The sequence below is a fragment of the Lampetra fluviatilis genome, chromosome 55 (assembly GCF_964198595.1).
Source record: "Lampetra fluviatilis chromosome 55, kcLamFluv1.1, whole genome shotgun sequence".
In the NCBI taxonomy this organism is placed as follows: domain Eukaryota; kingdom Metazoa; phylum Chordata; class Hyperoartia; order Petromyzontiformes; family Petromyzontidae; genus Lampetra; species Lampetra fluviatilis.
The window spans coordinates 3,448,561-3,473,651 of record NC_136329.1 but is presented as its reverse complement, the minus strand read 5'-3'; the positions used below and the strand labels follow the sequence as shown (position 1 = coordinate 3,473,651).

The 25,091-nt window shown below is 45.0% G+C and overlaps 1 protein-coding gene across 1 annotated transcript; it reads left to right on the top strand.

Moving 5' to 3' along the window:
• The first annotated feature begins 18,699 nt into the window (after positions 1-18,699).
• Positions 18,700-23,046, top strand: LOC144949940 (interferon-induced very large GTPase 1-like). Its single transcript, XM_078879930.1, has 3 exons — positions 18,700-19,566; positions 20,047-21,809; positions 22,947-23,046. The coding sequence occupies exons 1-3, from the start codon at positions 18,745-18,747 to the stop codon at positions 23,044-23,046; spliced, it is 2,685 nt and encodes an 894-aa protein (XP_078736056.1). The 5' UTR covers positions 18,700-18,744.
• The last annotated feature ends 2,045 nt before the right edge of the window (positions 23,047-25,091 follow it).

The window sequence follows — 25,091 nt, the reverse complement described above, 5'->3', positions numbered from 1 at the left end:
TTCCAGCGATGAAGAGGGACGTTAGAGGTCCTGATTAATAGGGAGGCTACAAGTTTCCTCGATTCGCAGGACTTCCCAGAGGGTTGCAGCATTGTGGCGCATGGATGGGGGGAGAGATGTGGCAACATCATGGGCAGCCAGGGTGATGGTGTCGACTTGAGGCTTCCAGGCATCGCATTGTTCATTTGGACATCAACAAGTCAAGTGTGACTACTTCTGGTTAAATGGTGCAAAGTACTCGGCTATAGAGTACATAAGGGCCATCGCTGATGTCCATAGCACTGGCGCTGATGCTCCCCAGCTTTGGTTTGCCAGTTTCTGGACCAGGTTCATTCTTGTTTTGGTGGCTACCTTTTTCAGGTGGTCGTGGAAGTTTAGCACACAGTCCAGGTTCACTCCGGAGATAAGATAGAGTGGGATCGTGTCGTACAGTGTTGCCGCAGGTCACTTTCAGAGTATTTTTGGCACTCCTATAATCAGGATAAATTGCAGTGACTGTGATGATTCGGCTTGAGCCTCCATTTTCAGAAATATTCCCTCATCAATTTCTAACGCCACCTCGGTGGTGATGACGTTCCTGGTCTAAACGTTGCTCTATGCAGCTAATTGACCCTCCTCAATGTTTCCGAGTGGATGTTGGAAGAGCCTTTATGAAATAAGTCCCCGCATGTCTACATGAACCAGCAGTATCTGCTTCTCTTGTGTTGCAAACTACCCAATCATTTTTGGTAGCCAGGGTGACATTTCTGGCTACTAAAACATCACGGTTTTCCCAGCTCTTATGAATTAGCCTACTTCTGACACCAAATAGTGGGAGCTTGCAGCCCGTGATGGGATTAGGAACCTGTGCATCCGCGTCCTGACAGCACGCCCGCGGTTCTTTGGAGGAGAACTGGAGTTTGCACATCGTGGTCGGTGTGTGGAACGTGATCCACCCACTATTTCTGGCCCACAGGTAGTGCTATATTCTGCACTGCACATCACTGTGGATTGCTTGTGTTGTGCCATTAGCCATCCACTACTCCCAACTTGCTCACCACCCTCAGGCATCGTTCTCACGTTCCGCACTCCCATTTGTATCCTGTTAGTACACACCGCTTCCTCCCGTTGTGAGTCACCACGTGACCCACATGTCAGTGGGGTTGCAGTTTCAGAGGTTTCCCTATTGCCATGCAGATCACTGGTGATGGAGGGATTTTTTTCTAGTGTGGTACTTGTGCTGGCTGCACCTTTTTATCTCTAAAGAACCAACATGGTTATATCACCCGCTCTCACATTTAGACCACGCATTTGCTAAAATGTTACAGGGTTTATTCGCACGAACCACTTCTTTTGTATACTAAACTCATGATTTTTAAGATGGCCATGGTGGAACGATCATTGTCTTCGAACTCCGTTTCTTTAGTGAATCGCACGACTGTGCTCGTGTCTCTGCTATGCATTGCAATAAAAATGCATCAGATGCGTTGGGTCGGATGAAATGGACACTCAATCACGTGCTGTCAGTGTTGCTGGCTTTAAAGCCCCGTTTAACTCCATTCACCCGGCACTCACCTTGAAGTCACTCCCCTTCAACAGTCATTGCCTGTAGTTGGTGAGCCAGCCTTGAAACTAGTATTTTACTGTTACCTGGAATTGGTTGGTACCGCTTTCCAACTGCTGCTGTTAACACCGATTGCAGTTGGTGTGTGTCGGCCGTGGTCCATTCACTACCACTCTGGCTCCAGCACGAAGTAGCCTATATGGGGAGTTATCACCGCGCTGGTGAAGCCCTGCCACCATGGACAAGGGGGAGGGAGATCACGCTTACTCTAATTGTATTCAGGTATTATTAATGTAAAAATACATATAAAACTAGGTTATGCACACCTCACCTGTTTCTATTACCCAAATTAAGTAATGGACAACTCGCTTGTCTCTTGCAGGTTCTGGCGTATAACTAAAACTATGGGGTTGCATGCATAACTAATGTATGCATTACTCCCTTTCCTCCCTCTCCCTTCTCTCATCACCCGTCCCAACACTGCCTCCCTGCCGCATCATTTAATGGCTTAATGGCGTATGTAGCTACCTGCCTTCCCTGGGAATGGGCCCTTGAACTCACCCTGCATCTATCACAGGGGCTGGATGCTCTTTCCCACCTGCACGTTAAAGATATAATTCTCCGTGTCGTAAATCAATCAATGGTGGCATTATGCTTTGTGTACATCATGTGTCGAATTACATCCCGTTTTGTATTTTTAAATTATTCGGTTTTGTGAACTAGATGTCGTGCTTTGAACATTTTAGACCAACATTTTACTGCCATTTAAAAATACGTGAAATAAATGGTTAATTGAATAATATTAACGTGCCAAAAATGTTATGCACTCAAAAATAGGCTTTAAAAGAAAAAAATCAAAACAGTAAAAGACGAATTCACACTTCCTCCATTATAGTATGTGATTGGGTGACACCCAGGAAACATTGGATGTTGCTATAACAGGAAGCCGCAGGGTTTCTTGTGCAGAACATTTCATACAGGACCCACCAGGTTATTATCCCAAGAAGTCTGCAGAGTGAAGTGTTGGAACCAAACTAGTTTTCGTGGCACATACCTTAGTTCAACATATGACATATAGGGGGCGTCCATAAATGACGCCACGCACTTAGAGGGGGGGGGGGGGTGTCAGACATTTGTGACGATGTGTGACATCACGTCAAAATGCGCAACTTCAAATAAATATAGACAACACGTTCTACTTAATAAAATATACTTTTTAATCAATGTTTTCTCCTACAACATCAGAGTGCAGCGCCACATTAAATACGCATGTTTTATTTGGGGGGGGGGGGGGGGTAGAGCTTTGTGACGTCATATTTTAGGGGGGGGTTTGACTTTTTGTGACGACGTGTGATGATGAGGGGGGGTGGGGGTTAAAAATCGTTTAAAAACGCGTGAAGTCATTTATGGACGCCCCCTAGCACAGATTACACCTTAAGATGAATTGCGTGAAGAGGAGCCATATTCACACGTCTTTTGTTATTTTTTTCTCCAATTATATTTTATATTCTCATCCAGTGTTCCTACAAGTCAGGAATCGGGCAATTCCCGGACAGATGAGCAACGTGAAGAACAAGGCCGCATTAAGCCAGCATTTTCGGGTACAAAAGCTACAAATTTGCAAAGGTAAATCCAAAAAATACAACCTCTACATCACATGTACAATTCATTTCGTAAGGTACTCTTCATGAATACGCATTGCTATTAATATCGAACATGATTGAAATCATAACTGTAGAGATGCACACTTCAAACCTACTTGCATGAATTATACTGAGATTATGAAATTGATACAAACTGATCCTATATAATTCATGTTTCTGCAAATCCAAGCTAGATGGACAAGGTTTAAATCAGAGGCGGAGTCAGGATTTTAAGGTAGGGGAGCAACCCCTCCAGGAATGAAATGTGATAGGAGTTGTTAATAAGTAAGGAATTGTCCCTTGCTTTTTATTCGACGCGTGTGCTCGCTGAAGGCATCAAGCTCCCTGAAGGTATGCCTTCAGGGAAGTCGTGTACTGTATACGCAACTGCGCACAATTCGGAGTCACTTATAACTGCTTTGCCATTACTTATTGCCAATAATGGACTCAGACTATTGTCCTATCAATTTATAAAGTCTCTGGCACCTAATACTATGCTACACAGTGGCAGTGGGGGTTGCAAAATGCTGATTTAGTACTCGTAAACCCCAATGATCCATACGAAATTAGGGATTTCGATCGGATCATTGGGGGGGGGGGGCACGTGCCACCCCCCCCCCAACTGGTTTAAATGATCGTGATCGATTGTCATCATATTGTAATAGCATTTGTCTTGCTTAATGAGCGAGATATGTTTTGCTAAATTTGTGCTTTAAGCTAAAACTTGTAAAACGATCATTGTTTTCTCATGGAGTCCCATGTCAAAAGCTGAGCTACGTTTCAGGCCAAATATTTTCGATTCTTTAACAACTTTTTCATTTGAGAAATCCAAATTATAATTGAGAAATTCAATTCATACCTTTTCCACACATTAAGAGCCATAGCGTTAGACTGTTGAGGCAAGCCAGTTTAGCTAGCACCGAAGGCCGGTACAGTACGCGAGAGAGCGGGCAGGTGGTCAGCACCACGCTCCAAGCCTTTGTCTCCATCGTGGCGATGTTTATACACCGCACCAGGTACTAATCTGAAGCAGAGTCGACCTAGGGGAGGCCATGTCCAGTTTAAGTAATAGTCATTGTGTTGTCCGTGAATGGAGATCGAACTCAGATGATGGCTTTGTAGCGCTGTGCGCTAAAGGTTACATCACCCACTCCAATGCCAACCAAATCTGATTCGTTATCGCTTGAGAATCAAAAGAGCAACGTTAAACAAATTGCAAAGTAAACGCATTTTAAGTGCTGGAAATAGAGCACCTCCGATTAGTACTGTTGGCTACGTTTGGTGCGAATAATGTCCATACATTCCATGAAATAGGCATTAGACTACATCTGCAACAACCTACTGGGGTGGCCATGTTGTTGTTCATACCTTGTGTTGCACTTAGCACAAAATACCCTGGTAAATGTTTAAACTCACACCGTGGTAATTTTTTATGTTATTATCAAATTCTTCACATGGAAACTCCGTTTAGATGGAACTTCTTTATAAATGGTGTCAACTTTACATGCATAGCGGACATGTCATGAAAAATAAACAATCTAAATCTGTAACGTATGCAGTTTGCATGCATAATATATCACACCCAATCAAATATGTGAATAAATATATTAGTATGTGATCTAGCTGTGACAGCTACAAATGGTGCGCCTATGTTTTAAATCAAAGAGTTAAATAACTTGAGACCGGTGCCACGTTCTATTAAGTCTGGAAGATTGCTCCACGTTTAAGCATTTGTGTCTGAATGAGTGTTCCTGTTTGGTTTTTAACTCTCGAGCAATTTACATCCTTAGTATTTCCGGATTGGAGGACATAGGTAATGCTCGAGTGAAAGGATAGCTGTTCAGTTAAGTGTGTGGCCATTTTAACGTATACATTTGTAAATAATGAGCCAAAAATGTCTGTGTGTCCCGCGCGTGACGTTACTCCACGTCGACTAGCCCCCCTCATTAATAATCATGGGCAGATTACATCCTCCACATGGACCCCCCTCCCCCTCATTAGTAATCATGAGCGGGTGACGTCACTCCGCATGGAGAACCCCCCTTCATTAATAATCATGAGCAGGTGACGTCAGTCCACATTGAACAGCCCCCCTCATTAATAATCATGAACAGGTGGCGTCCTCCAAATGGATACCCCCCCCATTAATAATAATTATCGGGTGACGTCACTCCACATGGGGGGGCGAGGTGCCTCCTCCCTCCTCCTCAGCTTCAACTTATAACCCTCACTGCAAAGGCAGAACCCTCACGTCTCCGTAACGCTATTGAGACATAGAAGTAAAAAGGACGTCATGATGAACAAGAGATTATTACCTTAAAATGAAACAGGTCTGTGTCACTGCGGCCTTACAAATTGCACACGAATGGATGCAATGAATATCACGTCACAGTCTGCTTTTCGCTTGCAAGCTTCAGATTTACTGCAATACACCCATCCTTGGACGGGCAAAAGGCTGGTTTGTAAATAATGGACTCAAAGTGAGCCATGTTTTTATTGTTTTGTGATCGTGAAAATTTGGTAGTGTTGCTAGATTACAGTTCGTTAGGTATAAATTGATGTTCAACAATATTTAAATAAAAAATGACATGCAACATTATGATGAGACTAGAAGATTTCGGGCCCTGTGGGCCATCATCTCCTGAGTCTTGCAGAGGCCTTGGGGGCCTTCGGGCTTCCATTGTAACCTATACATTCAAATCTAAGGTATTAGTCTGCAATAGTAAAATATAAACGACTGTGCGTCCTTGGTTCTTGTTGGCGGTAACTCCAAAAGTGGGACGGATTGTCAATTGTTTTCATGTCATTGAGAATAGAAATATGTTTTCAACTGGTGTTAGAGGAATCCGCGGGATAGAGAGCTCCTTCTGGTCATGATGTACACTTGCAACCTTGGCTTCGATTACGTGATTGTTCATTGTCAAGATGATAAAGTATGTTCCATTGCAGTGTAGAATTTCCAAAGAAGCATGATGCAGAAGCCAACCTTCAGATTGAGCAAGTGTGGTGGAAATTCAGATTGGTTGAGCCAGTTGATCAATTCAAAAGGATATAATCGTTCATTATGCAATGTATCTGAACTTTTGTATTCTTTATTCGCCATGAAAATGGTTCATCATCATGGCATTTATCAAATAAACAGCACTGTCTTGTAGCAACAATGATGACAAGGTTTGCAGCCAATGTTGTATCATTGGAGTTATCCTTCAGGCCATCAAAAACGAAATCACAGCTATCGCTAAGGTTCTCAGATGGAAGTAGGCATTCATTTGGAATTAGAGTTTTGACGTGGCCAAGTAATGTTTCTATGGGTGTCTTTCCATTTCCAAGATCCGGTAAGTATTTGTCAAACTTGGATTCATCAGAATTTTCTCCAGCTGTGGCAAATGGCATGTGGGTTTAAATTATGAATTCCACAACATATGATCAAAGCACCAAATTCTTAAACGTTCCATCTATGCTCCATGAGGACTCACAGGCAAGATTTCCTTCCAATATTCAGCCAAAAGGATTGTATGATCTCCAAAATTACCATCCCATTTCCCTGCTTCCCTTCCTCTCCAAAGTTCTCGAGCGTCTTGTGCACTCTCGTCTCAACAACTTCATCTTCACCCACTCTCTTATACCCACTACACCAGTCTGGTTGTTGCTCGCTCCATTCTACCGAAACTGCACTAATTACCATCCAGAACCCCCTGACCAACTCGGCCCATGCACGTCTCTCCTCAGTCCTCATTCTCCTCGACCTCTCCTCGGCTTTTGACACTGTCGATCATCCCACTCTTCTCTCTACTGTCTATAATCTGAGCATGTCTGGTACTGCTTTATCCCAAAGGCTCTGTCCTGGGAGTCCTTCTCTTCCCTCTCTACAGCTCCTTTCTCAAAACACATATCTCCTACTTTAACTTCTCCCACCACTTTTTCACTGATGACATGCAAATATTATTCTCTTTCTCCACTTTAAGTCCGGACCTCTCTTCTCACATTTCAGCCTGCCTAAACGCCCTTTAGTCTTGGTTGTCGCTTCACTTCCTTGCCATAAACACCTCTGAAACCCAGGTTCTGTTTTTCTCCGCTGCTCTTTCCCCTCCACCTGCCCCCACCATCACCTTCCCACCCTTCTCATTCACCCCTGTCTCTATTGCTCACAATCTTGGTTTCCTCTTTGACTCCTCCCTTTCCCTTGCCTCTCACATCTCCACCTGTCATTTCCACTTCATCAGCATTTGCAAAATACGCCCTCTCATCACTCAGTCCACCGCCAAACGACGAATGCACTCAAATCTGATAGCATTGGCTTCTTTCATTACTCGATCACTTTCATTGTGTAGAGGTTTTACGATGCACTCCCCATGCTGTCAGCCGGTAGTATCCCACACATGTCAATAGGGGCCGGTAGTGTGACTGAGCCCAGTGTCAAGGGACTATGGCCCAAGGGGCCAACACTAACCCCGATGGGATAACGGATCCTGGGATGCAGACCCCAGACCCCGGGAGGGGGGCTGGGGGATGACATCACCCTCTGAGGGCCTGGTGGGAGGTCCTGGAAGGAAGGCGTGGTTGGGGCGGAGAAAGCCACGGTCTTGTATAAAAGCCGGACCTCTGAACGGTCCGGACAGTCGTCATCCACCCGAAGATCAAGAGCCTCCTGAAGAGAAGAGCCCGATGGGCAGAGCCGTACCCCTGGCAAGGGTCGGCTCTAAGCTATACCAGTGAAGACTGAAGAGCCCACGGGCAGAGTCGTACCCCTGGCAAGGGTCGATCCAGCGTATATACCAGTGAAGACCAAGCTTCACTCAAGAAGGGTTAGAATAGCCAGTGAGAGGCGTATCGGGTGTAAGGCGCCATTACCCCTTAATGTTAGGGATTATTTGTTAATAAAAAATTCGTGTTGCCTCAGAGCGACTCTTCTCTAATTATTGACCCGCTACAACTGGCATCACAAGTGGCCAAGAATGGAAACTAGAAGGAGACACCGTACCACGAGCCTGGGAGAAGACAATGGGGGACGTATGCGGGCCTGACCAACCATGGGCACCGTGTCATCATCAACGTGACCCGCTACGGAGGCCGCCATTCTGCCGGCTATCGACACCAGAAAAGTGGATGCCGAGCAACTCACCATGGGGCGCGCGCCATCCTTTCAGCAACGACTGCCCATCCTGAAAGAATTTGTGGTGGCGGGCGGCAACTGGCTGGCGTTCCAACACCATTTCTTCACCCACCAGGAGATGGCGGGCTGGACCGAGGTGTAGGCGCTGCGTGCACTCCCAGCCGCCTTGGACGATGACGCCCTCGCCGCCCTCGTCACCATCCCGAAGGCGGACCAGGCGACTCTGCACCTGGCGCTCCGACGCATGTCGGAAATCTACTGGCCGCCTTCGAACGTTCGACATTGATTTGCTGCACATCGACGGGGTGACACAAAATCCCCCCTTGCCTTCCGCAGTGCCCTGCTGGCCATGGCAAATGTTGCCTTCCCACGGATGGACAACGAGGCCATCGACGCCCTCGTTTTAGAGAAGCTGTTGGCGCTGGCCCGAGAACTACGCATCGTCATCCACGCTGTGGATGGCGATGACATGTGCTCACTGCGCGCCACCAAGAACATCCACGACCATCTGTTGCTCCACCGGGAATCGAGCATCACCGCCTGCACGACAACGACGGAGCCTTGCTGTGCGCCCGACGACCTTCCAACCGAACAGGTCTTCGCGACGACTCACCCTTCGGGATGGAGGGCTTCTGCACGTCCACAACGGCGGGATGACCGCCAGTAGGGACGGGCTTCTCCGCGGCCGGACATCACCTGCTTCAACTGTGGTCTGCGGGGGCACGTGTCAGCAGACTGCCGAGCGCGGCTTCACGGCATACCCAGGTGAGTCACGGCACCTCACTTGCTCAGCCCTCATGCTCACCTCGCACACCTCACTGCGCCGCTCCGTGTGTGCACCGGGTAATGGGCGCCGGGGAACAAGATTGTCATACTTCTAACAGGGAGCTCCACCCTGGTCAGTGGTCGGAACTGGCTCATAGGGTTGTCGCTGTGGCTGTGGAGTCCTCTGTTATCATAGGATCGATTGAGGGAGTCGAATTTCGCGTACTTGTCGATACGGGTCCATCGGCTACCATTATTTCCGACTTGATATACAACATTCTGCCCGTTCGGTGTCGCCCCTGCAACTGGTTTCTGTCCCATGCTCCGCTGCTAACGGGGGCTCGCTCGGAATGATCGGACAAATCCGCGCACAAATTTCGATTGCTGATATCAAATTGGCCGAACCTATTCTGGTTTCATCGTCCCTCGTCGTGCCCTTTCTACTAGGGACAGATTTCCTAGCTAAAATGCCTATCAGAATCCTCATTGATCAGGGATGCATTTCGCTTCCCTCCGGCCGATGCATGGCGTTCCTGCCTTCCCCCACGCTGCCTGCACAGTGCGAATTCCACCGGGTGTGCAAATGTTAGTGCCCCTTCGCTTGCGGAAAATGCTTAATCCGGGAGCATCGGCGAATGGCGTTTTGTTGGGACCATCGAATACGGCGATTAAGGGCCTGGAACTTGTAGCCGCTCAGACTCTCATGGTGGGTGACAGGGACCCGTTCATCCAAGTCCTGAATGCCGAGTTGCGTCCGACCGTCGTTCCTCAGGGGACTGTGCTCACTCATGCGAAACCAGCGCCCCTGGGAGACACGGTCGTCGGCCATGTCGGTACCAGTCCTCGGTCACAGCCATGCTCGGACCTGAATGACGGGTGGTTGGATTTGCTATGCGCGGGGGCTGGCGACCTATCCGGGTCACAGCGGGCAAGGTTACGCACGCTCTTGAGGGAATTTACCGATGTTTTCAGTTAAAGTTAATTTGATATTGGCTGCATCGTATTGATACCAGTGACGCTGCTCCCATCTGGCAAAATCCGTTTCAGCTTAACCCGACCAAAAAAAAGCATGTTAAATTGGCTGTCAATGACATGCTAGCCGCGGATATAATCTCTTCTTCGACCAGCCCTTGGGGGGCTCCCATTGTGCTCGTGAAAAAGCACGATGGCACCTTAAAATTCTGTGTTGACTTTCGCCGTTTAAACAAAATATCTGTAGCCGATGCTTACCCGCTCCCACGCATGGATGAGTCATTGGATGCCTTGGCGGGGGCTCGGTACTTCTTAATGCTGGACCTTTTGTCGGGGTTCTGGCAACTTCCCCTTGACGATGTGTCCAAACCCAAAACTGTTTTTCGAATGCCTCAGGGGCTTTTCGAATGTAATAGGTTGCCCATGGATCTCTACTCGGCCCCAGCGATGGTACAACGGCTCATGGAGCTTGTCCTCGCTGGGCTCCAGTGGGACTCGTGTTTTATTTACTTAGATGATATTATCGTCTTCAGCCGCACGTTCGACGAACACCTCGAATGGTTGCGGGCTGTCTTCTTGAAAATGCGCTCCGCGAACTTGAAATTCAAGCTGCAAAAGTGCCACCATTGTGCGAGTCTGTGCGATATCTGGGGCATATCGTCAACCGTTCGGGTATTTCCACCAATCCCGAAAAAAACAGCTCGTGGCCGACTCCCACCTCGGTGGGGGAGGTCCGCAGCTTCATTGGTTTTGCCACCTACTATCGTCACTTCGTGGCTGACTTCGCGTCGATCGCAAAGCCCCTCCATGCCCTGATGGCAAAAGGTGTGAAATTCCACTGGGAGGAAGTTGAACAGACTGCGTTCAATTCGCTGCGCGAAGCCCTGGTGAAAGCACCGCCCTTGAGTTACCCCAACTTTTCGGAACCGTTCGTACTTGATACTGATGCCAGCAATACCGGTATTGGCGGGATACTCTCCCAGGTTCTCGGCGGTGTCGAACGGGTGATCGCGCATGGCAGCAGAGTGTTGTCCCCAGCAGAACAACGCTACTGCGTGCCTTGCTGCGAGTTATTGGCCATCGTGTTTTTCATACAACAGTATCGGCCATACTTGTACGGCAGACACTTCACCGTTAGATCGGACCACTCTGCGTTGCGATATGCCTTGTGTGTTGACCAACCATCAGGTCAACTTTCTAGGTGGCTAGAGGTCCTCCAGGACTAGGATTTCACTGTTACCTACTGCATGGGCACCAGACATACCAACGCCGATGCACTGTCACGGCTCCCATCTGGTGAAAAGTGCGCTTGCTTTCTCGGTTTGGGTCGTTGCAAACCGCCAGGGGTTGGCCCAGTCCCGCCCCTCGCAGCAGTGGCCAATGTGCTCCCCTCTGAACAGGGTCCCTCGGAGGATCCCGTCGACCCAGCAGGGCCTGACCATTGCCGAATGGGGTCGCGACCAGATGGAGGATGTCCCTACTTGCTTTACGCCGTCGTGCCGGAAATTCGGCGAATGTTACGGGTCGCTTCACGTCTCTTGTCCTGCGTGATGATCTCCTCATTAATTGGGACAGTGACTCATATCGGCACAAAATTGTCGTGCCCTCTGCCCTGCGAGGTAGAGCATGAACGCCTTTTGTATTTGGGGGCACACAAAACCCTCGGGTTGCTCTAACTCTATTTCTTCTGGCCGGGCATGCTGCGGGACGTGACCGACCTCCTGAATGGCTGCACCCAGTGTGCTCGGCAGAAGCCGCTGGCCAAGCCATCTTGCCCACTGTTACAATCTATCAAAGTGTCTTGCGTCAACGAGCTGGTGGCCCTGGATGTTTTGGGGTCCTTCCCTCCACACCTAGGGGTAACAAGTACATACTGGTTGGGGTGGAGTATTTCACACGCTGGCCCATGGACTGGCCACTCCCCAACCAGTCGGCAGCAGCCATCACTGAGGCCTTGTCCAGGGCTACGTCATGGAAAAGGGTGCCCTGAATGGCTGCTGACTGACCAAGGGAATAATTTTTCGAGCACTCTGTTACACGATGTGTGCAAGCTTTTGAGTACAAAAAAAGTCCGCACCTCACCATACCACCCGCAGACTGATGGTATGGTGGAGTGTCTCCACAGGATGCTCACTTCCATGTTGTGCCACATATAGGATGGCACGTCACGCTGCGACCGGTTTTTCGCCCTTCTTTCTGATGTACGGTAGGGATGCGGTTTCCCCTGTGGATGTTCGGCTGCATGTTGATTTGCCCACACCGAGATCCAAGTTCCCGGACCATTTGCGCTTTAACATCAGAAAATTGGCTGAGGCACGTGAGGCCCCCATTGTGAATTCGGACTCTCATCAGAGAGCCAATGGGCGACTCCGTAACCCCAGGTCATCCGCAAACGAATGGGCCATGGGGAACAAAGCCTGGCTCCATTGCCCCCAGGTGCCTTTGTCTACGTCGCCTAAATTGCTCAAGCCCTGGAGCTGCCCCGTCGACATCTTTCAGGTTGTCCGTCCCCAGTGCATCAAGGTCAGATGGGGCAGACAATTTTGGTTCATCCACCCCTCACGCCTAAAACCTTTTGTCGTGCCGCGCACTCCTATGTCATTTACACATTGCGGGGGCCGAACTTGTGACGTGTCCGACGAGCCGGGTGATGCATCTGTGGTGCCTAACCCTGAGAACAGCCGTCTTGTCACTCCTCCAGATGTGAGAGTAACCGACCCATGCCAGTCCACGCCGGCCGCTCCCGCAAATGGGCAGCCGCACGGCCTACCGGATGTACCTGCTGATTGATGGCCGACAGGCCATCAATCACTGCTTATCGCACGTCTCCCTGGCAACACCTCCAGTGTCAGCGTGCAACCCTGGGCCGACCTGGTCTGCACCAGCTTCTCTCACAAATTAGGTGGCGGTTTGCCCATGCAACCTCATGTTGTTCACGTGCACGTGTTTGTCCTTGGTTGCCCACGGCCAACAGTGTGCACTACGTATTTCACCACACTACACATGGATACGTGATGGACAGGGCTCCCCAGAACAGCAACTCACTGACGAAGGGCGAGATTTTTTCATCGAAACTTCTGCGGGAGGTGTGCGAAGCACTGAGCACTAAGAAAATACATACTTACCAATAAAACAATAACATCCATGCTTTTCGACATTGTAGATGAGGCACAGACCGACTAGAATCTCGATATACCAGGGTCGTTGGCAGCATATCGGCTGGCCCAAGATGCCTCCTCTGGATTTTCCCCTGTATGACAGAGCCAAATCCGCCATAGAAACCCAGCAGGATAAAATACCCACAGGTGTGCCCGACCGACCTGCATCCTTGCAGGTCACGCTTGACTGACTTTTAAAAGCATGCACAGCAGCGATGGCAAACACAACAAAGGCCCAGGCTGCTAAGGAGCGAAATGCAATTTGTCGGGTTCGCACACTTCCCTGGGCGGTAGGTGATAAGGCTTGGTTACATTTCCCGCAGGTTCCATTTCGTACCTCTCCCAAACTGCACAGACTGTGGCAGGGTCCGTTCGAAATCGTCAAGTTTAATCGACCACAATGTGTATTCATGCAGTTGGGATGTCGCCGTTGGATTGTTCAGCCGTCGCATCTCATACCTTACTTTTTTCACCACCAAAGCACCTCAACTCCATGTCCTTTTCTGCCGGGGTTCCGGGTGCCTGACGAGCCACAGCAGCTGCCCGGAGAAATGAAGTCACAAGTGCATGACTCACTGTGGGACCCTGCAGCATATTCCGGTCCGACAACAAGGACCCAGGCAAGATGTGCGTGGTTGCACTGACATGTTCGTGATGGTCCAGGAGAGGGTCGCAACCCATTGTTCCCACAAAGTTCCTGTTATTGTGTAATTAATTGTGGAACGAGCAAAATCAGAGCAGAAACATTATTCATACCACACATTGCTCTTTACATGTTATTGTTTATTACCATAAGTCAGACACAAGGGTTAATTTTCGATTTAAAGCTTTCGTGACTGCAGGGATTCATCTTCTTGGTTCTTTCGGTAAAGTCACGTAGAAGGGAAGTAATAAAATAATAAAAATAAAACATAATAAAACAATTCTCACGACGTTTCGGCCACAACGCAAGCAGCCATCCTCAGGCGAAGAATGAAACACTCCAAGCTTGGAGCGTATATTTAAGCTGGGTTAGAGGGGGGGGAGGTGGGAAGAAGAGCGCCTAAACAAAATAATTTGCATATCAAGAGGAATTCAGCATATGGAAAATGCGTAGGAGGTGGGCGGGGGGGGTTCCAAATCAATACTGTGCCCGTGCATTATGCAGGATTAGCAGCATCAAAGGGGGGGGGGGGGAAGGGGGGGAGCATTAACAAAGGAAAGGAATGTTAATAGTATGTAGCTGTAGTTACTAAACAACCACGTAAAAAACTACAGTATAAACTGCATGACAAACTAAAGCATAAACTACATAGCATCATCAGTAAACTTACTATACTCTACAATAAGCTGAGTTACTAACAGTAAGTAATACATGAAAAATTCTACGTTGTAAAAAATTATATAATATGCTTCCATCTAAACTTTATTATCTTACATCACACGCGTCTATACCGTACTATATACTTCCATAGGCAAAACCAACATTAAATTACATACTGTATTGCTATAAACCACCCTATACCTTATACATTTTTAATATAACACTATGTATTATTCTACCCACCCTAATGTGTATCAAAATGGTTTATTACGTCCTTCCAGTGATTGCTAAGCCAGAATCCATCTTCTCGGTTAAAATTGTCTCTGTGTTTGTAAATGTGGATCGCCTCATGTACGAATCTCTCATGATAGCCAGATGGCCTCTGTCTTGGAGAAGTCAATGTCATGTGAGCCCACTGAGTTGTAACAGTGATCTGCCACGGCTGAGGTGTTTGTCCTACAGTGTTTCAGGTCAGCTTTATGTTCACGGATGCGGTCCGAGACATGTCGTTTGGTTTCCCCAATGTAACTGCTACCACAGAGGCAACTTAGTTTGTAGACACCAGGGTACTGTATGTCTGGAACCACATCTTTTACAGACGGTACCAGATCACGGATTTTATGTACTGTGTTGAATCGGACCTGGATCTTGTGTTTAATCAGGATTTTGGAGATCTTTTTTGTGACCCCAGCAATGTAGGGTAAGGTGATGGTCTTGAAAGGCTCCTCAACAGGATCCTTCTTGGTGGTTGGAGTGATGGCTTTGCGGATTGTGTAGTCGGAGTAACCATTAGCCTTAAGAGCTTGGCGTACGTGTTTGAGTTCACTGGAAATGTGTTCATGGTCGGAGATGCATTGGGCTCTATGATATAGAGTCTTGATGAGGGAATTCTTCTGGGATGGATGGTGGTGGGAATCCGGTTTTAGATAAGCATCCGTGTGGGTGGCTTTCCTGTAGACAGAGTGGCTCATTGAACCATCAGGTCTCCTTTTGATTAGGACATCCAAAAAGGGTAGCTTGCCATCATTTTCTCGACCATATCAATTCCATACACCCAGCCATCAGATTCACCATGGAAGTCGAAAATGATGGCAAGCTACCCTTTTTGGATGTCCTAATCAAAAGGAGACCTGATGGTTCAATGAGCCACTCTGTCTACAGGAAAGCCACCCACACGGATGCTTATCTAAAACCGGATTCCCACCACCATCCATCCCAGAAGAATTCCCTCATCAAGACTCTATATCATAGAGCCCAATGCATCTCCGACCATGAACACATTTCCAGTGAACTCAAACACGTACGCCAAGCTCTTAAGGCTAATGGTTACTCCGACTACACAATCCGCAAAGCCATCACTCCAACCACCAAGAAGGATCCTGTTGAGGAGCCTTTCAAGACCATCACCTTACCCTACATTGCTGGGGTCACAAAAAAGATCTCCAAAATCCTGATTAAACACAAGATCCAGGTCCGATTCAACACAGTACATAAAATCCGTGATCTGGTACCGTCTGTAAAAGATGTGGTTCCAGACATACAGTACCCTGGTGTCTACAAACTAAGTTGCCTCTGTGGTAGCAGTTACATTGGGGAAACCAAACGACATGTCTCGGACCGCATCCGTGAACATAAAGCTGACCTGAAACACTGTAGGACAAACACCTCAGCCGTGGCAGATCACTGTTACAACTCAGTGGGCTCACATGACATTGACTTCTCCAAGACAGAGGTTCTCTGCAAGCCATCTGGCTATCATGAGAGATTCGTACATGAGGCGATCCACATTTACAAACACAGAGACAATTTTAACCGAGAAGATGGATTCTGGCTTAGCAATCACTGGAAGGACGTAATAAACCATTTTGATACACATTAGGGTGGGTAGAATAATACATAGTGTTATATTAAAAATGTATAAGGTATAGGGTGGTTTATAGCAATACAGTATGTAATTTAATGTTGGTTTTGCCTATGGAAGTATATAGTACGGTATAGACGCGTGTGATGTAAGATAATAAAGTTTAGATGGAAGCATATTATATAATTTTTTACAACGTAGAATTTTTCATGTATTACTTACTGTTAGTAACTCAGCTTATTGTAGAGTATAGTAAGTTTACTGATGATGCTATGTAGTTTATGCTTTAGTTTGTCATGCAGTTTATACTGTAGTTTTTTACGTGGTTGTTTAGTAACTACAGCTACATACTATTAACATTCCTTTCCTTTGTTAATGCTCCCCCCCTTCCCCCCCCCCCCCTTTGATGCTGCTAATCCTGCATAATGCACGGGCACAGTATTGATTTGGAACCCCCCCCGCCCACCTCCTACGCATTTTCCATATGCTGAATTCCTCTTGATATGCAAATTATTTTGTTTAGGCGCTCTTCTTCCCACCTCCCCCCCCTCTAACCCAGCTTAAATATACGCTCCAAGCTTGGAGTGTTTCATTCTTCGCCTGAGGATGGCTGCTTGCGTTGTGGCCGAAACGTCGTGAGAATTGTTTTATTATGTTTTATTTTTATTATTTTATTACTTCCCTTCTACGTGACTTTACCGAAAGAACCAAGAAGAAGGGTTAATTGTTAGGATGTCATAAAGTTATGGTGAGTAGAGTTCGCCTTGTCTTCCCGGGGTCTGTTGGTCTGGTCTATTTACCTCCCTCGTGTTAGCTGGGAAGGCTTGATTTTTAAAAGCAGGGGGGGGGGGTGTAATGACCAATATAACAGACCAATTACCTTACACAAGCGTACGGTCAAACAAAAATCAGGAAGTAGGCCAAGGGCTCCCATTGTTGCATAGAGGACTCCAGAGGGGATTGGTCGGGAGGCAAGATTTAAAGGGATTGGAGGAAAGATTTGAAAGGTAAAAAAGGTGGGATGCAAAGGTGGACTGTAGAAGGACAGTTTAGAACCGTTGGTGGTGAAGGGTCAGGATTTTGCTGACGGGAGTGGGGTGATAGAAGCTTCCAGAGAGGGGACTTGAGAGGTATTAAAGGAGACCGCACAAGGAGGGGATGTTGGAGAGAAGACGGAGCTCAAGCCTCAAGAACCAAGCCTGGGCATCGTTAGTGCTGTGTCTGAATAAAGGCTCTTAATAAGTCACAACTTGTGTCGTCGTCCCGACAATATTTGTAGATAATGGAATACCAGCCAGGTTTCTATTGTCTTGTGAACCTGAAGATTTGTGAGTGTTGATAGATTACAGTCCATTAGGTTCAAATTGATGTTCAACGATATTTCACCAGAAAAATACGTGCAACATTAGTTGTTGTGCTTACGTACAAACTCTATATGGTAATGGCATGCAGTTTATTAAATTAACTTTGAAACAGTTTCACAGTCTGATTTAGAATTATCACACATTTATATCATTCTTATTTTAACATCCTCCTGAACGTTGTCCCTAAATGATGCCGATGTCTTATATAATCCTAAATGTTTTCCTTTTGTTTTCGACATTAGTACCAATACTACACTTTCTGTTTGACTTCTTAAACTGCTACCACTCTCTCCATATCTTCGGTATTCTCACCTTTAAAACACTCCTTTCCCTCACCTGCTCATATTTTTCAGTGATCCCAATAAGTATTGAGGCTCTTTCAATCTCCCCTTATTACAAATAGGCTAAATCGACTCACCGGCACTTAACAGGAATTGCTCCTTGCCCGAATGTGTTGTACTGCTGCTATTATTTTATAAACAAAGCTGTTAAATATAGCATACACATTACTGTCGCTGTTTTATTGTATTATTACATATTCCATCTCACCTATTTCCCATTGCATCACTGTCAGTCCAAGCACCTCTGTCGCTTTCTCAATCCGATTTAAAATTGTGGCAGTTTATTCGGACTCTGGGTATTCATAGAAATTCCATGAACAGCTACAGTAGGCCAAGATAATCCACAAAAACTACGGAATCAACTGCTACTCAGCAAATCTACCAACCACAATGTAAACTATAACATGAGCCTGGATAAAATATCACATGCCATTAACTACATCATATCTCAATCCTCGCCCAGAGGTCTGGAGAGCCGTTCAGCACTGCAAGTTTGAGTGGTGGTCATGGGTTGCTGAGGAGATGGAAACTTGTAGCCAGTGATGACAAAACTCTGCTAAACACTATCTAACGTTGTATTGTAATGTGACGTGTTTATTTTTCAGTGTTCTTGGACGGAATAGAGGAGGCCGCATATTGGAAGGAAGCGAGCCGCGTGGTAATAAAGACAAGGTTCACAAAATGGCCTCTTCGAAAGAAATATTTCAGACTATTATGAAGAAACTCACTTTGGACAAGTTTTACCCTAAAAAAATATCAACAAACTATGTTTTGAGGATAACTGGCTGTGATGAATATCCCAAATCTCTCGAGGAAATTTCCCAACATTTCCTAAGGAATATAATGAGGGCTAATCCCAGGGCAAGAAACACGGAATATGGCGAGTGGAGAATGGAAGATGCAGATCCAGGTGATGACGATTTAATAAATCCACTGGACATGATAACTGCGGTTTTTCTCTGCGCTGACAGCTTCTTACAACAGGTGCTTATGCAGAAGATGTCCCAGTGTCAGTTTGCCTTGCCTCTCTTACTTCCCGATTCTGGCAAAGGAAACATCACATTTATGTTGTGGGCCTTGAGACAAATTGTGAAAAACTGGAAACTACAGAAAAAGGCATCCAGCATGGAGGAGTCATTAGTCAGCATACAAATGCCTTTCATTTCATTCATTCGGATTGGAGAGTGCAGTGTCTCAAAATCAAAATTGCTAAATTCAATTCTTAGCAATGAAAAACACGATTTCTTTGTTCATCGGGAAAAGGAATGTGATGATATCCCACGAAAATGTTCTGATGGTCTAGTTGAAATGGCGATGTTCTGTCCTTGTGGGAAATCAAATATAGATGTTTTTGAAACAGAGTTCAGCATTTTGAATCTCCGTGGTGATGCCCGCGATCACTTAGTTCAGCTTGAGTTTTTGAAAGCAATCTCAAATGCCATGTTCATTGTCATTGACAGAGAGATAGATGCAGAAGAAATGCATATTCTTTCCGATTCGAAGGCTCGGTTGTTTATAATACCAAATCAGAACATAAATAACAGAAGCAGCAATACAACTGTAATCACCGACACTTTGTCTCAGCTGAAAATAAAGGCAACATTTATTAAGAAAGGGCGACACAATGACGCAGCATTTACTAAAAAACTACGTTCTGATATTACACATTTTTTACAATCTACTGAAAACCACGAGACATTAGAAGGCATGGTTCACGTTGCTGGAAGTTTAAATATCAGAATCGATGAATGTGAAAGTAAATGCACAGAAAGCAAAGAAAAAGTCAACAGCATCATGGATATCATAGAAAAATCTCGCGTGAAAGAAAGTAAACAACGATATCTCCCTTTACAAGCAAATCTGTGGCACAATTGGGCAGAGACTAACAAAGAACAGAGTCGAGTGAAAAATATCGGACATGAGAATTTCGATGACTATATTAATGCAAATAAAAACAAACAAACCGACATTCGCAAACAACAGAAAACAAAGGGTTTTTCAGATGTGATGAAAATGTTTGTTGATTTAATATTGAACGAGTCAATAGAAATGAAAATGTTTGGTCTTCGATGGATGCAATTAAAACTAAATAATCTATCCAGAGTTACATATTCCAAGTTAAGAGATGAATACAAAAAAATATACGTCCATCTAGATGTTGATTCAAAAATTAATGCAAAGAAATTGGAAGAAATTGAAGAATTAATGTCGTCCAGTTCATTGGGACTGGAACACTTCATACGGGAAATTGGGCAGTTTTACGAAGCAACTAAAGCAGTTCAGAAATGTGCAGTGCCCAATACCAAAGCACCTGCCTACCGCAAGGCACCGACACTCCCAGCTGCTGCTGCAGAGTTGTTCTTGGAGGGGTTTCCCTTGGAGTTAATGGATGGAGACGTTGGCTGTATTCCCATTGACTGGGTGAGCGACGTGCTTAAGGAAGTGAGGGCTAGGCTCGGCCGAGACCCCCGTGTGTTTGTACTGACCGTGCTGGGGGTGCAGAGCACAGGCAAATCTACGCTTCTCAACACCATGTTTGGGCTTCAGTTCGCAGTGAGCAGGGGCCGCTGCACACGCGGGGCTTTCATGCAGCTCATCAGCATTGACGATGAGCTGAAACAAGAACTGGAGTGTGACTTCATCCTGGTGATTGACACAGAAGGGCTGAAAGCCCCTGAGCTGGCAACACTTCATGACAGCTACGAGCACGACAATGAGCTGGCCACGGTGGTTATTGGATTAAGCGATGTCACGCTCATTAATCTGGCAATGGAAAATTTCGAAGAAATTAAAAATGTTCTGCAAATCGTTGTCCATGCATTTCTACGAATGACGGAAGTCGGGAAAAAACCAAAGTGCCTATTTGTGCATCAAAATTCTGGCGATGTCGCAGCTTCTGGCAAGAACATGAGAGACAAGAACTGTCTTATGAATCAACTGAATGCCATGACGGTGGCAGCTGCAAAAATGGAGCACAAGGAGTCCACTTACAGTAAATTCACCGACGTCATGGAGCACGACGTGAGTCAGGACAACTGGTACATTCCTGGCCTCTGGCATGGAACCCCTCCAATGGCTTCAGTCAGTGCTGCATACAGCGATCAGGTTTTTCACCTCAAACAGCACCTGATAGAGTATATTAAAAAGAGAACAAAAACACAGAGAGCCTCAACACTGTCAGAGTTCAGCACTTGGATAGGAAGCATCTGGGAAGCAGTGAAAAAAGAAAAGTTTATTTTCAGTTTCAAAAACAGCTTGGTTGCCAATGCTTACAACCAACTGTGCATTCACTATACAGGCTGGGAATGGGAATTTCGTAATGACATTATTTCTTGGACACAAGAGAGAAAGAATTATATAAACAGTTGTAAATATGAAAATCTTCAGATACTTCCTCAACAGTTGGAACTTGAATTAATCGATACGATTTCAACAGGAAAAGTCAACTTACAGAAACAAATAAAAAGCTACTTTGAAAACAAAAGCAATAATGTACATTTAGTTGAGAAATACAAAGAGGACTTCAACATCAGCACTAATCAAGTTGGCATGAAGTTGCAAGAGGAAGTCTGGAATATATTCCTGGAGTTGATTTGTAGGAGACAGTCTGGACACTCCATTCATGAACTTGAAACCCAGAGTAAAAAGACAATTGGATCGGAAGTCTGTAAACTTCTTCAGCACTGCAAAAATGATACAGTTAAATTAGACGAAACACGTCTAAAAACAGAATATAACAACATGTGGTCAAAATTGGTTACACACCTGCCAAAATTTAAATTGATTAGACACGATGTTTACAGCGATATGAATAAATCACTGGGTACAAGTTTGTTAGAACATGAGAGAGCTGCTGGTATGAAATTGCGTACATTTGCAAGCCCTGCTAAATATTTTGAAACAATTTACAACCAATTTCAACTAAAACCAGAGCACTCAAGAAGAGACGTAAATATGTTAAGGAAGATTTGGAATACGATAAGAATGACAAAAGATGCAACCGTGTACGAGTTGAACAAAGTTTCACGTATTATTATTGAAAGCAGCATGAAGTGTATTGAGGACAAAATAAAAATGAATGATTATTGTTCAACCTATAATAACGATCTGCTGCAACACATCAGGAATGAACTGGAACAACAGCACAATCAAATATTTAGCAAAGAATTTGCAATAGATGTCATGGTATTCATTTGTTTTCATGCCATAGTAACTTGGCAAAAACAACATGATATTTGTTATTACAACAATGATCCAAATATTAAGATGAATACAATTAAGGAGTCATATTTTGTTATTTTTAAGGAGCTATTTTATCAAGGAGTGTCTGAAGCCGTTTCTGCTGGAGGCTGTAGGGGATGGATGTTGCAACGAATGTGAAGAGCGATAGCGGTGGCCCTACGTTTTCGAGCCTAAAACACCTTCAACTGGCAATGCTACTGCATTTATTGGATGAAGACGACTTTGAAAATTACGACAGATACATAAACAATTATGCAGATTATACAAAGGAATGGATAAAGGCTCAGGTCATAAAGCACTGCCAGAGTAAGAATGGGTCACGCTCTCAGATGTACCATCTCTCAAGCGCCATTTTGAGCAATCTGATTAATGAAGTGAAACAATCTGTGGACACTGGCACAAAACAAATAGGCACTCCTACCACACTTTTGGAATTCGCAGACAGCTTGGGCGAGTGTCTACTCAAGTACATTATTATCAATAAATATTTAATTGACATAGTTGGGTCTTTATCGTTAAAAGACAAAGAAAGCGTCAAACAATTTTCGGAAGAACTCAAGAGTTCTTTGGACTCTGCTCAAGAGGAAATTTTTTCAAGGGTTCAGTGTCGCCAGTGACGCCGAGTGCGCGGCGTGGTTGAGTCGTCTCCCTGTGCAACCGCACATCGAGTTCTACAAGAGCCTGGCTGGCTGTGAGAAGCAGTGTCAGCCAGACACCAGCCTAGAGGCCACGACTTTCTAGAAGATCGTGTTCTGCAAATACAATAGAAAATTTGCTGAAAGACATAATGTTTCACCAGAAGATATTCCTAATGCATGGAAGGAGATCGATACAGATAAACAGATCAAGGAAGACTTGAAAAAAACATTCGCATTAACATTGTGAAACAGTAGCTTATTAAAATGTTAATCATAGTCATCAACCATAATTTTAATTACCAACACCCCCCCCCCCCTCATTCACGCCCAGAACTCAACTTACCTTGTCTCCCCTGCCTGTCTGTCCAAGTTGTCTGTGCCCACTCGTCATGGCCCCGTCGTCTTCTATCGTTGTGCTCCTCATGCCCCTCATCCTGTCTCCTAGCTTACAAACAATCTATCACCTAGTACAACTGTCTTCGTTAGCGCATGCTGTTTTGGGGTGCGGTTGCTGTTATGAGTTGACTTATAAATACAAGTTATATTGTTAATCATAGCAATATATTAATATTATCGTTATGGGTTAAGGGCGAAGTTAATTAGCCTGCAGCAGTGTCTGAAAGGAATGACCACGAGTAAATAAATTATATGTAACAAGATGTCATTAGCTAATCTAAAGAAAAAGCCTATGCATATGGAAAAGCCAGTACGTAAACACTATTCGTCATACATTTGTGCTACTATGATCAGAAAAAATAGTGGTCAAAAATATAGAAAATTTAACTTTTTAGGATTCCATAATTTTGGTTACACTATGTTCCGTTCCAGGTCATAGTTTGAAACTTTAAGGTGTTTATAATCTACATTTAGGCTGTGCTATGGGTGAGGTTATTTTAATCTGTTTTTAATAACACAGTTCTTATATCTGTGTTTATTGTTTTTGTAACCAAGTGGTGTTGCTTGTAATCATATGTGTGCCTAATAAATCCAGAATGTAATCACTCATTCCTCAAAGTGCTACTGAATGTCTGGGGTTTTAATATTTTCAACAATCTCCCAAGTATCGCAGTAGGCATTTGCTGAGTTTTGAGAATACGGTCCTGAAAACTTCGTGAGCGCCTCCAATTACCACGGTTGGCTATGTATGGTGTGAAAGAAGTTCAACATACATACGTCAATCTCAAATTAAAACTATTGCTTTAACATGCAGATTAAATTTTTATAACATAAAAAAACATTTACCATATGCTGATGAAACAAAACTATCCTAAAAGGATGTGTTTATAAGTGTTATGTAAAAAAAAACAGTATTTGAGAACGGACATTTCTTGTACTCCATTGGAAGTTTTGGTTTGCTCTACTGCTCTTCACGTGCGTAATATCTGTCAGATGTGAGCAGTGGCGGCTCGTGACATTTCCACAAGCTGGGGCTGTTGTGAGTGACCTCTCAAAATATGGTGTTCTAATTAAGAAAAATCTCGTCATGTTATTTGCCTTCATGTGAAGGTGATATAACTGTCTTATCTACCAACGGTGTGCATTTAGAAACAATACGAAACAAAATAACAAAGCACTAAAATTCTGTCCCCATGACCCTCAAGTCTTCACTACACAACCCCTTTGACACTGCCAAAACCTAAAGAACAATAAAAAATAAGCTGACACGACTCAACAAATTAGCCAAGGCACCCAAGACACTGCATACTGTACAATAAGAGACATTTAGGTCGTACCTACACAAAAGGCTTTCCCGCCACCACTATATTAATATAGTAATTACAGCCATGGATGCCTTTTTCACCGCCCTGAATGGGTCTCAAACGGCGTGGCTAAGATGCGAAGCTAATGGCAGCCGCCTCTGGGCGGCTGTGAAGGCACAAATGAGACTGTGTTGCAGCGGTTTCTCATATGAACGACTAAAAATGTTATCTTCATTAGGCAAGTCACGTTGAAAGAATAATTATACTTATTTTAAACACAACAAAACAATTTATATACAGTGAGGGAAAAAAAGTATTTGATCCCCTGCTGATTTTGTACGTTTGCCCACTGACAAAGAAATGATCAGTCTATAATTTTAATGGTAGGTTTATTTGAACAGTGAGAGACAGAATAACAACAACAAAATCCAGAAAAACGCATGTAAAA